At 38.4% G+C, this 14951-nt stretch overlaps 1 protein-coding gene across 1 annotated transcript in view; it reads left to right on the top strand.

Moving 5' to 3' along the window:
• The first annotated feature begins 5164 nt into the window (after positions 1–5164).
• Positions 5165–14951, top strand: part of tmem8b (transmembrane protein 8B) — a 52203-nt gene continuing 42416 nt past the window's right edge. The window contains exons 1-3 of the mRNA XM_008418052.2: positions 5165–5619; positions 12009–12198; positions 12921–13128. Of these exons, the coding sequence (XP_008416274.1) occupies positions 5415–5619; positions 12009–12198; positions 12921–13128 (603 nt within the window). The 5' untranslated portion in view covers positions 5165–5414. The remainder of the gene's footprint in view (positions 5620–12008; positions 12199–12920; positions 13129–14951) is intronic.

Raw genomic sequence — 14951 nt, 5'->3', positions numbered from 1 at the left:
TGCTATAGGAAATTATAGCAATTCTGAATCCGTACAGTCTTTGTTGGAAATAGTTTCTGCCCCAGTCTGCAAAACGATCATTTAATGTGCATCTTCCAGGTCTCTAACAGAGCAGAGTTTGGCTTTCAGTCTGTTCAGAATAATCTGGCAAGCTTTCGATCTGCTTCAGAGTGCTCTGCCTCTAAGGTTCACAGCCTTTCTTTGCTTATATTGGATTAAAAAGCAGTCAAGACAAATGGCCAGACACGTAGACGAGCACACTGAATAACAGTGATGTGTTAGATGGTTTATCTAAGAGAAAATAAAATGTCTTTGGGCAATTGAACAAAGATGAAACTAGTGAAAGAGATGAAAGTCAAGTGAGGCTCATCGAAGGCAACAGCGCAGCTGTGAGTGGCATCTCAATACATTAGACTGTCATCAAAAAGACGAGTTATATCGCTATGTCAAATCAAAAAGGAAAACTATTCATTATTCCGGGGGTGATATAAACTATTTGATCGTTTCGCTGAAGATGGCCAAGTCTGTTTCTCTTAAAATTAGAATATTAAATAAGGCCAAATCTTATTCTATAACCCACACAATCATGGATTACACTTACTTGCTTAATATTTGTCCTCATTGACACTCTCCACAGAGAGAAAAAAAGCCATTGTAAAAGAACATTAAGTTTTACAGAGTTCTGTGTGCAAACATTTGAACAGAAAGTTGAGGAGGAGGAAAAATTGACCTTTGTCTTACAATTCTCAATGCTCGGTTATCCCCGTTACAGTGCAGCTTCCTCTACCTCTACGACTGAAGGAAACCAAGTCTTGTTCTGCAACTGGAGTCTGTACTTTAAGAACCACATGTGTCCAGGTAATGACCTACAGCTGTCACGTACCGTTTGTGAAACCACTTCTTAACCAGAAACTTCATCACAGCTGTCCTATCTGAGCTAAGAAGAAAAATAATGGCTCAGTGGTCCAAAATCTTCAATTCAGATTATAAAAGTAAGCCAAGGTCTTATCTGGAGTAACAGTGGAGAGACACAGAATCCATGTTATTGAAGAGTGAAGCGTCTATAGTGTCATCTGCCGGTGCTGGTCCACTACGTTTCATTAGTGCAGCAGACAAACTTTTTGGAGATGTGGATTTTAATTTTCCAGCAGGACTTGGCTAATGCCATTAATAAAGCAATCAGCCACATACTGAAAAGGAAACACTATTTTTATTACATTACTGAGGCTCCAAACAAGGTTTGCTTTTTAAACTGAAATACATAAACTTTCCTGTCATATTTTGATTCACAGAGATCCACCTGCTAGAGCTGAAGCAGTTTTATCTGAAAGGCCTGATTGAAAACAAAGCATTTTGAGCCTCCAGCTGAAGTGGGATTTGACATTTTGTTTCAGCTGGATGCAGATAAGGGTTTTCTAGCTGAGCTGAATGTTGTGTAAAAAGTGAGTGAACCTGCATGTTGCGAAGGACAGCCGACGATTCCAAAATACCAGGCATGTGTTTTTAAAGTAATTAAGCTCAAAGTCCTATTATTTTCATGGACACATGATGATTTGAATTCTGTCTGGAGGAATGTGTTTCTAATTTCTTATCAATCTACAGAAAAGTAAAGGAATGGGGATTTTTGTTGGACGGCATTTTTATTTGCAAACTCACGTATTTCCAGTTTAAATAAAAAAAAAAAATCCTTGAAGATTTAGGGTTGTAAATCCCTCTGCTATTTTTTATTTGTGTAACCCTCTATTTCTGAGAACAGCTTCACATCTATGTTGCATGGAGTCAACAGACTTCTGGCACTTGTGAAAAGCTATTCCAGCCCACTGACAAATACTGATTTCACACATTTCACATTTCCTCGGCATTGCTTTATTTTGCCTCAAAAACAACATATTTGATTCCATCCCACAACTTTTTAACTTTAGTTAAAAACAGTCATTTAAAGGAGATTTCTTCAGCATAAAGCAGCATGACCATGTGTCTTTATATGTGACAGAGTTTTCATCATTTGGACTGTTGTGAGGCTTAGCCATTAGCTTGCCTTCACAGAGGCACCATTAAGTTGTTATAATTGCTCAAAGTGCAATTAGGTTTTGAACATAATGTAACCGGCTGCACAGTGGCGCAGTTGGTAGCACTGTTGCCTTGCAGCAAGATTCCCAGTCTGGGTCTTTCTGCATGGAGTTTGCATGTTCTCCCTGTGCATGTGTGGGTTTTCTCCGGGTACTCTGGTTTCCTCCCACAGTCCAAAAACATGACTGTCAGGTTAATTGGTCTGTCTAAATTGTCCCTAGGTGTGAGTGTGTGTGTGCATGGTTGTTTGTCCTGTGTGTCTCTGTGTTGCCCTGTGACAGACTGGCGACCTGTCCAGGGTGACCCCGCCTCTCGCCCGGAACGCTAGCTGGAGGTAGGCACCAGCAACCTCCCGACCCCATTAAGGGACAAGGGTGTAAGAAGATGGATGGATGGATGGATGGACATAATGTAACCATTCATCGATGCTGCCACTATGCCTAGTTTTTGATTGATTTTAATTTTCATTTATTCATGGTATTTCTTTTGATTTCCTCTTTAAATTATAAGAGAGGATTTAACTCTAACATTAAAGTACATAATATCTATCATATTCTGTACTTTATATGTTTTCTACAATCAAACTATGCTGTTGTTTTTAACAAATTCTAGAAAGACCCATTGAGTATGTCAACTTAAAAGATTACTCTTGGTTTATGTTAGAGGATTTGATCAATATGTTCATTTTTATTCTCAAGTTGGAGCTTTTATGTCCAAAAAATGAACAAAAACTACCATCGGTAAAACCTATTCTCTAAATATCATTTGCTTCAGCCATTCAGAAGGTCCGTTCATATTTTGACAGCTTTAAAAATGCTACCTTAAAACATAGTTTATAAATTAGCAACAAAAAAGCAATACACAGAAGAGCTGTATAAAACATCTAGCACTCTTTTTATGTTTTAAAAGCAACCACAGTCAAAGTGCTTCTCCTCTTGTGTTACAAGAATCAATACTACACTAGTCCTCCTCTCTACCAATTGCAAAACAAAAAGTGAGAAGGAAAACCAACACAGTCTTCAATTATTAGGTTTCGGGTATTTTCCAGCCTCTTTATTGTGCAACATATTCCACTTTCTGGTCCATCTGTGGGGGAGACCAAGCTATGACTTATTTATCTTCAAAAACTTTCAAATCTAGAGGTTTTTGCGTTTGTATTGTGGTTGTTAGTGTATTAACAGGACTAGGTATAACTTTTCTGGTTATGTCCTTATTAGTTTTTAATAATAATAAACAACATTTATTATTTCGTCAACATGACACAGGAAGCCGAAGATCTTGTACTCAAAGATGAGGTGAAGCAAGATTGAGGTAGATGTCAGAGGGTTTTTCACGCTGTATAAATCTTGTTTGGTGTTCCTGGTCCAAGTCCTCTGATTGCTGAAGACATGGATGTTGTTTCAGATAGAAAGGTTTTGCAGTCTTTTGTGTAGCGGGATGAAAAGCTTCAAACTAGTCAGGGAGTTCATGCTGACCCCAGGTCTCCACCAAAAGCACCAACAATTGGCATGTCGGTGTCAGAACTCCCCCATAGTGGCAGTCTTTGCTTTAGTTGTAACCTGTACAGTATGTGACGCTTTTACTCTGAATCCTGCCACGCATGTGGGTTATTACTTTGAAATGTTTCATTGCACTTTGTGGTTTCAACAGGATGATGTACCCTGACATAAATCAAAAGGAGATGACAAAAGATTAGAGCGCAGGAACTAGTTTGAGGTGTTGACTTTGCCTCCAAATTCTCCATATCTCAATCTAATGAAGCAAATGTTGGACCTGCTGACCAAACAAGTTCACTACGTGGAAGCCCCAGCTGACAACTGACAAATTAAATGTTATACTGCCACCATCTTGATACTAGATAGTAAATCTACAACTGTCTGATGCACTATTTCTCAGGTGGTCAAAATGTTATGTCTGTTGGTGAACATATTTTAAGGAAATGGCGGATATATTCAAGTCCTTTGGTTTGAATTTTCCATTGTTGTTTCTTTTATGTGTCACAAACTCACATTTATCCTCTAAATGAACTACAAATCATGTTTTCTTTTGTCCAGCTGCAATAATTTGTTCAATAAGCCTTTCAGGCAGACCTCATTCAGGAGCTCATTCTCTCTTCAACAAATCTGCTTGGATTGCTATGACTCATGGTGAGACGACCCTCAGGCCAGAATATGAGTAATTTCCGCTGTTCAGCTCCAGGAGAGAGAGATCGGCTATTATCTGCTACAATAATTTAAATCACCTGATGAAACAGATATGGATGGATAAAATATAGAGTTACTTTGGTTCAAAAACACTAAACATTTAGTGTAGTTTAGTTAAGGTTCCTATACATTGTCAGCTTATTATGGATCCCTATAATCGCTCTTGCTTTTATCTGGACCATTACTGAGAGATGTAGCCGTAGCTGCAGCAAACCCTGTGTCCCTTATGGTGGCTAAAGGATGTAGCTTAATCCAACAGACTTGATGCAATCAGTATAAAATGGCATCCTATTAGCCGAGGTGAGAAAAAATGTCAACTGTGACATTAAAAAGAAGAATGAAAATTAAACTATCACAGCTAAAACTGAATCTCCGCTAAGTCCTGTTAGCTAACACTGCAGCAACTGTTAACGCTTATGAAGGTTGAAATTTAAATACTGTATTGGACTCAAATGTAAGATGATTTTTGCCATATTTTATACTTCTGCCCTGTGACATTTGTTTTGGGAGGTGATCATTGTATTATTACACATGAATGGAAATGACTGATTTCATTCTAAAGAGTCTTAAGTTTTTAACCACAGTTTTAGACTGCAAATACATATTCTTGATCTTTCTTGCAAGAAAAATTAAATTTACATCAGCAAATTTTAGTTCTTAAAGTTTTTTTTTTTTTTAGTTCTCCCAAAAATCAACAAGTTTCTTTAGTCCAAGTTAGATGTTGCAGTATTGCATTTAAACGGATCCATTCTGAAACAAGGAGTTTAGGGAAACTTTCCATAAAGATAAAAAAATTAAATGAAGACAGTAAAGTTTAGTCGAAATCACTGCTACACAAATGTTTACACATTTTAGGGGGTTTTGCAGCACTAAATCCTCGCTAACTTTCTGTGTCGGCTCCCTGAGGAGGAGGCTGCGTCGCAGGTTCGGGGGGGCAGCTGCAGCCTCTGTAGTCCTCTCCAGTCTCCTGTGTGCGGTGGCCCGGCGGACTCTCCGGCTCCGGCGGTGACGAGGCCCTGTGCTGCAGTCCACGTCCGCAGCGTGCGGCGGACAGACAGGGCCGCTGGTCCAATCAAATCGCTCGACATATTGAGGTTGCCAAATCAAAGCCAAAGAGGAGGCGCCGGCGACGTCGTCGGAATGACGTCATGCTCAAACAGCTGGTCGCTGGCAGATAATCAGAAAAAATGTAGACCAGCAGAGCGCCTGAGACCTGCAGCCGGGCTGGAGCCCCCCTCACAACGCGTTCGGCTTTTGACGATGTTGCAGCTGGAGGGTCGGGGCTCGGGATGTAGCCCTCCGAGGCTCCTCTTGCTTGTTTACACCTTTTTCTGCGCTGTTGGAGGTGAGTGGTTGTGTGGGTTTGTGTGCGCTGCTGCTGCCCGCCGCTTTGATTCGCGGAGCTGTTCCTTTTGTTGGTGGTGCTGAAATCCTCCGAGCTGGAGCAGCAGGACAAGCGGTGGTGGGAGCACCGCATCCCGCTTCTGGTTTAGTCGCCTGAGGATCCACCCTTCGCTGCTGCCTTCACGGCTGCCGGCTGATTAAAATGATAATAATAATTGTAAATGACAAGAATGAGGAAAAGATAGCTGCCAATTATGGTTCACTGATATAAACGCTACTGAAGAATGTATCGGTTATGAAACTGACGGGGAGGAAAACACATCAGACTGGACGCTTATGTTGTTAACTTTCGTTATGTGTTTAATTTGTTTATTATAAAGTGCAATGTACAGATATGTGACCTAAATATGACCATAACCGCAGCTACTTTTTGTTTCTAATTTCGTAATTACCCACAGACTTCAAACTTAAAAATATAATTCAACAATCTGAGAGTTTTCATGTTAGTATTTCTCTTTTTCTCCTAATGTAAGAAAAAACTGCAATGCTATAATGACTTCTAGTTATTTTTCTAACTATACATACTTTATTGGGCTTTGGAATGTCAGCCACCAACATGTCACAGCTAAACATATTAAAATCTCTGTTCTGGATTCTGGGACAACAACAAAATGCAGGACAAACTGTACTTTTCTGCGCATCTGTCTGAGAATGTTGCAGACTTGTTGCTGTTTTGCTCCATCAGTTTATTGTAACTTTGCTGGAGACAGAAAGCTGAAATCAGCCTTTTTATTCCTATTTTCCCAGGTTTATAAGTATTAAACCTGGGAATAAATACGGGAGAATCATTTGTGTTTGCAGTGGATCTGTGTGAATGTTGTCAGTCAGAGCAGAAGGTCTAGAAATGATTCCGACTGCGAGTTATCTTCAAGCAGATTGCACTTGGTGGGTGTGAGCAGTAGGGTGAAGTCCTCATTGTTGTTGTGGGCACTCATCTCCAGCATCTTATCCCCCCACAAACCCGCTCACACACACATCAAAATCTATAAAAGCGCACTCTTTCTTAAATCCTGCTGTTAAAAATTAAAGTTTGCAGACAGCCGTGTGAGGTGTTCATGCATAAATCTCACGTTGAGTTGACAAAAAGCAGGATTATGTCTGTATTAAGCCTCTCTTCTAGAGTAGGAATCTGTGGTAGGGAGGTGCTCCTTGAAGAGATTACCAAAATTCAGAAGCATGCTGCAAGAAAGCCTGTAAGCGCTCGGATGCTTTTATCTTCTGATGAGATGTCTTCATTAAGCTGGCAAACAAAACAAGCATATGGAGATGTTTTGGCATGTTTACAGCTCAGCGTTAAATGGATCCTCGGTGTCACTGAGGCTTCCACTGTTTGCTTGGATGTAAAATTTCAAATCTTTGTCAAATTAAATGCATTCAAAATACAAAAACATACATCAGCTTGCGATTGTAAAATGGATTTTAATGTACATATGTTTTCACTTTGCCATGTTTTGATAGCTATCGGTAAACATAAGGCTGCAGCTTCCTGCAAACGCAATGTCTCATATTTTTGAGTATTTACAGAGTATAATTCCCTTGTGATAACTTCTTATAGACAGATTGTAAAAATGCTGGCAATTAGACATATAGGCACACATCCAAGCTGCAGAAATTAATTTGACTGCGGCATCCAAAATAGCGTCTGCAGCTCACATAAAGAGATGAAATTTTGCAATTAATTTTGTATGCTACCCAAAACCATCAGTTAAAAAGGGAAAGGTAGCAGTCTGAGAAGTAAGCAAAAATGTATAATGTAAGATGGGTTTTAATTACTACAAGCAGTAATTTATAGGGCCTTGAAAAATGTTGTTTCTGTTTTGTACATTTTTATCACATTACAGCCATAAATTTTCATGCAATATGTTGGGAGTTTTATGCAATCAATTCAAAGTGGTGCATAACGGTAGAGTAAAAAAAGATTGTACTTGGTTCTCCAAACTTTATTGTAAATAAAATCTGAAAAGTGTGGCATGCATTTGTGTTCAGCTCTCCTTAATCGATTGGTTGTAGAACCACCTTCCAGTGTTATTACAGCCGGAAATGTTTTGGATTATGTCTGAGCTTTGTAAATACGTTTTTACTTGTGTTATTGCAGAATGCCTCAAGCTCAGGCAGATTGAATGCACTTTGTCAGTGAACATCCTGAGCTATGAAGATGTCCAGCTCCTCCAGAGTTACCATCAGGCTTTTAGCTGCTTTTCTGCTTAATCCATTCTCCTTGCAGCCTGAACATTTAACTGGACAGTCCTGTTATACTTATCACAATAAAGTACAGCAAATTTACAGTTTGTAATAGATGGGAGACTTGCTTTGCTTCTACTGTTGTAATTTAAAGATTTTTTGTTGTGTAATCGTCATCAATTGGAAAACTTGTTCAACATTTAGGAAGATTGGTGACTTTTTCCTGTAAAACATATTTCTATCAAATTAATGATAGAATTTTATGTAATTTTGGATGTTTTCTATAATTTTTTTTCATAGGGTGGGAAGAAAATACAGGAAATATGCTGAACATCCAAAAGTGTTGATGTCAAACTCATCCTTTTGCACTTTTGTCTTGGACCTCAGGCATTTTTCTATGAAATCAAAAAGCAAAAAGGAATTTCACAGCGAAGAAACAATGCAGAAAGTCCAGAAAAGGCTCACACAAGAGAGAAGTAGACATTTTGGATCTTTGTATGGGATTAGGCTTTAGCTTTGAAACCACGTTTGCTCTACCGCTCTCAGTTTCCACTTTTTAAAAAAATATTTTTTGTATTCAAGGTTGCCTTCAGTTACTGTAGGTGAGAATCGGTGAACGCATTGAGAATCAGATGTAGAGCAAGGGGGTGGGAAGAGCAGAGAAAGGCCATTTTTATCTTTTATTTTTAAATATACAAACATTAGACAACACAACACATTCAGGGAGACCTTTTACTTTATGCATCAACACATCAGCTCCAGCATGCAGGCTCTCTTTTCTTTGCTATTTTCTAATAATAAAGGGGGGCAAACGAACACTTGTAAAAATATGCAGCCACAAATGGACACATTACTACAATGAGCTTGCTTAGTGTATTGTCTTGCCTGTTAAACAAATTGGGTTTCCTTTTTCATTCCTTCCTCAAAAGATTTGTGTCAAATCTCATTTTTCTATGATTTGCAAGCAATTTGCAATTCTCAAAAGTGGAGCCGTGTCACCACAGCTACAGCAAGGACAGGATGTAAGAGGAGTCCTGCGCAAACACAAAGAGAAAAGGTGTTATGAATGGAAAACATTCACCGCAGATGAAAAATCAAGATGCCTCCTTGTCGTTCCCATGGAAATCTGCTACCTGTGCTGCTGTTTATGTTTATGATAACACTTATGCTTTATGTACTGGTGTGGCAATTAACTGACTTGCATGTAGTTACCTGCAGTTTTTGCCCACCTGCAGGGCGTGCTTGGTGTCAGCCCAGCTCATGTCGGTAACGTGGCAGATTACACCTGCCAGATGTTGTTCTTTTTATGTGCAGAAACGTCTGTGGATGTAATCCTGGATTTTCCCTTGTGCAGGATGCTAGTTAAGCATATTCATCTGTAGCTTTAAGGGCCACTCAAAGCCTATGATCACAAATTTGGCTGATTTAAGCTTCTGAAGGGCATTTTTAGGTTCAGTGAGGAGCTTTCTGTTGTGGACTTACGTGGTAGAACATAGAGTATCAACAAAAGTGCATTTAAATTAATGTTAAGCCTCGAGGAAAAAAACGGAATAAGCCGTCAATACATTTTCTTTAAAAACACTGTATCTGCTGTCGCCTGTAAATCAGGTCAAATTATTTTACTACAAATGCCACAAGATCAGTTAAGTTTTTTTCAAAGGAAAGTAAAATATTCAGGATACAACCTTGTGTAAAAGCAGAAAATAAAAAAAAAAAAAAAAAAAAAAAAAAAATTCATTTCTTCATTTACTGAAGTCAACTGAGGTCATAGGCATACTAACAAAAATCTAAATAAAAAAAAGTTGATATTGTCATTATGGCTTCATAATAATAATAATAATAATAATAATAATAATAATGTTAAAACTAGTTTCCAATGGCTCCTGGAATTATAGCCAGCGTGGTTTCCAAGAATTTACCTTGTCTGAGTGAAAATAAAAGAGAAAGGAGAAGTTTCCTAATTGGGTCATTCTCTTCATCTACTACAGCTTTCTGTGCATCCCTGACAGCCTCTCCTGCATGGAGGGGTGTTGGAGGCAGAGCTGCATCACAGCAGAGAGGGAGGCACCGGATCACAATATGAGTGTTCAAGCTATGTCTTCTTTTTATGAAAAGGAATTTTCTTGTTGGAAGTGAGAAAACTAAACAAACAAACAAAAAAAGAAATATTACCTCTCCATAAATATATCTTTTGCACAATATGGCATAACATATAAAATATTAGCCCTTTTTGTCTTTCAACACTTTATAGAGTAACACAGTGGGAGCATAACAAGCTGATATCAGGTGGCTAATTAGTCAGGTTATCTGCACAGGTGGAGCCTGCAGTCAGCTACTTGGCTCTTGTTGCTTTCCAGTTGTAGTTTAGAAACACTGCGTCCTCATTATTGTGCTCTTCTGCTTGAGAGAACGTACTGTAAAATTCCTGGCTACATTTAGCGTAGAGTAAAAAGTTTTTTACTCTAGAAAGTTTCAACAATGCCACCTGTGTTTAAATGTGCCAAGGATGAGAAAATGAGAGGGATCAGAAAACAAGAAACATTTTCCTGTGCAAATATATGAGTGTTTTTCCCGCCTGCACAACGGGTAGAGGAAAGAAACAGCTGAGTTTTGTCCTGTGCCTCCATCTGTCACTTCCGTTCACCCTGCCTGCAAACTTGATATCAGTTAACATTTAGATGGATCTCTGCAGTTTCCACATTTGTGTCGTTTGTCTGTTTAACTTGGAATCACATCGTCAGATTTACTGGAGAAGGGCCGTGCAGTTGAAGGTCTTGCATGCACACAAGCCTGGGTTTGTAGTGTAACTTAGGCTCACAACAAGTACAACCAGTTAGTCTGGAGTGCTATTATTAGATTGGTTTGCTAATTAGATGCTACAGGCAGATTGTCTTTAAATATTTGCAGCAATAATTATGGTATTACTATTAAAGTAATGATTTTAAAATTGTTGATTTTGTTTTGGTCTTGACTAACAGGGTGTATGGCACTCTTTCATTTTTCGCTGCACAAATGTCTATGGATTAAATTTGTCTTTTTATTAAGTGAGGGTAAAGTCTAGTTGCCTTCTTTCAACCAGCTGACCATCAGTACGGAGTACAAGTTGTGGCAATGACAGTGTTTTGTGCTTCAGGTAGTCAGAGAAAAGTCCAGGCACTTTCACACTTTCTCTGGCATCTCATTAAAAAGACTTTCAACTGTAGGAATAAGATGATGATACAATTAGGAATTTTGAAACCCTTTTGTTGCTTCTTTTAACTCATTAATATTTTGCAATTTTTTCATTCTTTAACTGGAAACTGTCAGGGGTGCCACAAAAAGAAATGTAATAAAATAAACAAAACTCAGGGAGTGAAGCGATCGATGCAAGTATACATTTGGCTCCTTTTCTGTCCTCCTGGCTGTTCATGGTGACTTGTTGGACTTGTGTCCTTGTCCAGTCTTCCTGGTCTCAGTTTGAATTGTTGAAAATGTTGGGCTTTATTCCAGGACTTGTGAACATCTGCCTTTCCTACGTGGCATGTCTGTCTTTCCTTCCACCAGTCTGGAGATAAAATAAACTCATAAAGTCAATGATTAGTACTTGAAATTTTAACAATAAAAATGTTTATCTTCGAGGAATTTCTAGTTATGGTAATGATCACACCAGCAATGATTTTTGGAAACGGTTATCCTCAACTTGGGATGTTTTTTGTTCTCTACTCAGAAAATGTTATGGTTAGATTTTTCAAAAATTTTCTGAGTTTCTTTATTTTTATTAAATCTTTATGTGGTACCCAGATCCTAAGTTCAAACCTCCAATCTCTGGTTTGTAAGTCAAAAAAGTAATTTTGCTCAGTATCTAATGTTAAACCACTCATGGTTTGTTGTTGGATAAAATGCTAGAATAAGGTTCTTCCACCTTTTGTTTTAAGAACAAGAAATACATACACCATTACTCTTACAGCATGTGCAGAAAATTATGCCGGTGTCAGTGTTGCATTGTGCTGTTAGTCAAAAATTTTGATGTTGAGAAATTAAAGGTAAAAAAAAAAAAACTAGAACAAGCAGAAACAATGTGGTATACAAACAAATTAACTGGACAGATTTTCAAAGAAAAATCAAGTGCTTTACTCAAACACTATGTGTTTTTGTTTTTGTTCTCCCTAGATTGCCTTTTTGTGACCGATTACTTCACCCGTACGCCTCGTAAGCTAAATGCTTTCAACTCCTTCGCCAGTGTGGAGCTGTTCCACTTCAATGTGCCTGAAGACACAATGATGGCCGTCTGGAACCTCATCACCTTCAAGGAGCAAGGGGGCACGTTTGGAGACAGCTGCCCAAACCGCAATGTGACAGTGTAAGACAATGACTTCAGAGTCATCTCCTTTCGAAGGGAATAAGTGGACAATCATAAATAAGCCTTTTACCTGTGGAGGGCGGGTTGGTTATCTGAGCAAGGTCAACTGTTGCCAGCAGCTCAGAATCATAAAGGAGCTGCTGTAAAAGCATTAGCATTAGTTTTTAATATTGCATATCTGTTTCTATCATAGTTTATGGTGAGTGCTGCAAAATTTCTTGTGATCTTTTAATAAAAAGGATAGACAGTGATGCTCAATTTGAATTACTCATATTTAATAGAGGCCATCTGTGCTCACACAGCTGAAGTGCCTCCAGAGACGTTAAAAAGTATTTGCCACTACAGATGAGACAAATGTCATTGGTCAAAAGCTATTCGGACTCACCTAGCATACATGAAAATATAATTGCCCCCTTTGTTAATTCATGAAATGCCTGATTTAACCCTGCTGTTTCAGTTTAGTTAAGATCCCACAAGCCCTGATTGATTACATTTTCACATACAGCCATCCTACTTTGGCTGAATGATTGAAATCATTTGAAAACTGTATTTTGTAATTCCTCAGGTTATCTCTGTCTGATATAAAACCGTTTTGTGTGAGAGCAAACTTGTAAGGGGACAAATACTTGTCACCACACTGCATATCAATTTCTCATAAGGCTGCTCACTTTTTTATTCATCCAAGTGTTGCCTAGTTTGAATTGTGGTTTTGCTATTAATAGATATTTCAGGTCAGGAGCTCCTCCGGTGATCAACCCCCTTTACACCCGCTTCCCTCGGGATACGGTCGTCCCGGGGTCCTTCGCCGTGACCCTGACCTGGACTCTTCCAAACCGAACAACCGGAGCGTTCAATGTGACTAGCCCTCTCCCAGGAGACTGGTTCTTAGCCGCACATTTACCCAAGGATGAGGGCAAGATCTCAGTCAAGGTGAGCCCGGGCATTTATCAAAGCTAACTGACTTCCCAGAGCTCCACTGACAAACACATGCTGTGAATAAATCTGCCTTGATATTGACCCGGCAGGCCAATATTGCAGTCGCTGCAGCCTTGCAGTTAACATGGCGGAATTGTGGAAATCTCCCATCAAGCGTTTGCTTTTTAAGGCAGCAAATTAGATGCTTGAGTCACTCTTATGCTGCTCATTACTCGTCAGTGGTGACTGGTAACATAATTTTAATGAGATCAACTGCTATTTTTTTCATGCATGCTTAACTGCCTTTTATGGATGAAAAAAGGGAAAAAAAATGTCAGTAGTACCAGGATTTGTTTTCCTGCTTGTGGTGCAGAGTCAAAAGAAGCAGAACAGTATCAGAGAGTTTTACTTTATCTCATCCTGTTCTCCTACTTGGCTGCATAAACGCCTGCTGATTTCCATTTCGGGTGATTTATTTGTGACCAGCACGGTGCTCTGTTGTGCTTGCTCTGTAGTTTTCACTGGCTAACAAAAGTGCACCTAGTACACAACAATCAGAAATATCATCAGAGGTTTCTATCACATCAAATGCACAAAGGAATTGGTTTTCTTTTTGGGGCATTGGGGATGCAAGCTACCGTGGCTTAAAATGGGAAAAGCGTCTACTTTTACACCGTATACTCAGAAATACAAATATTCTGCTTTATGAAGCAATTTTAAAGGAAAAAGGGTTGATTTCAACTTGAAAAGGATGAAAAGAAAGAACAGGGAGGATCCAGCCTGCATTCTAAGGAACAAATAAGCAGCTTTTAGCTGTTGGTTCTTTGACTTACAAAAATTTCTGCTACTTGCAATAGATAGAGTTCAGACAACTGCTTCTGAACTCTACCTCAGAAGCAGTTGTCTGCTTAAAGCACAACTTTATTTGTTGTGCAAATAAAGTTGCTTTATCTTAATTTTAAAGATCAAATATGTGTGTTGGAAAAGTCAGTATTTGATGTCTTCATTGTTTTTATGTTTTTACCTTTTTAATCTTTTTTTTTCTTTTTTAAAAAATCTCTTTAATGTTTTTATCTTTACTTTTTAATTTCTTTTTATTTCTCTTTCTCACTGTTTACGTTTTAATGATGTACAGCCCCCCAGAAAACGTCCCAGTTAAACGACGTTTAAAGTTCTACGGGGTTTAGAGTCCCAGTTGACGGCGTTCAACTAAAAACCTAGAGGTTGGAGTCCTTGTCAAACGGTGTTTTTGACTAAAGTCCCAGAGGGTTAGAGTCCCAGTTAAACGTCAAAGGGGTGCGGGTTTTAATGTTTTTATCTTTTTTTAAAATCTCTTTCTCTTTCTCACTGTTTCTTTTTCTCACTGTATATTCAATGTCACATGCTGTTTTTATTTTAATTATGTGAAGCACTTTGAAATGCCTTGCTGCTGAAATGTGCTATACAAATAAAATTTGATTGATTGATTGATTGATAGAAAATGCTATTGATGGATATGTGTTGACCTTCATATGTTAGAAATCACCATCTACTAATAACTACCACCTCACTACTGTTAGAATAATCTATAAATATTTTAATGAAACTATTGGTACTGAACATTAAACGGTTTTATAAAACATTCAAACATAATCCCCCATTTTTATTTATTTTTACTTTCAGATATTTATTGTACCAACTCTATTAAAGCATCAAATTCTAGTAAACTGTCTTGAACTGTGAACAAATTTTCAACTATTAAGTAAAATATCATACTAAAACTCTTAAAGCACAGTTTTATATGTGCCATGAAGTAAGTAGTATTGGGAATTGTTACGTATTAGCCCATTGGCTGAGCC

The sequence above is a fragment of the Poecilia reticulata genome, linkage group LG9 (assembly GCF_000633615.1).
Source record: "Poecilia reticulata strain Guanapo linkage group LG9, Guppy_female_1.0+MT, whole genome shotgun sequence".
NCBI lineage: Eukaryota > Metazoa > Chordata > Actinopteri > Cyprinodontiformes > Poeciliidae > Poecilia > Poecilia reticulata.
The sequence above is the reverse complement of the archived record's forward strand: the minus strand, read 5'-3'. Positions and strand labels throughout refer to the sequence as shown.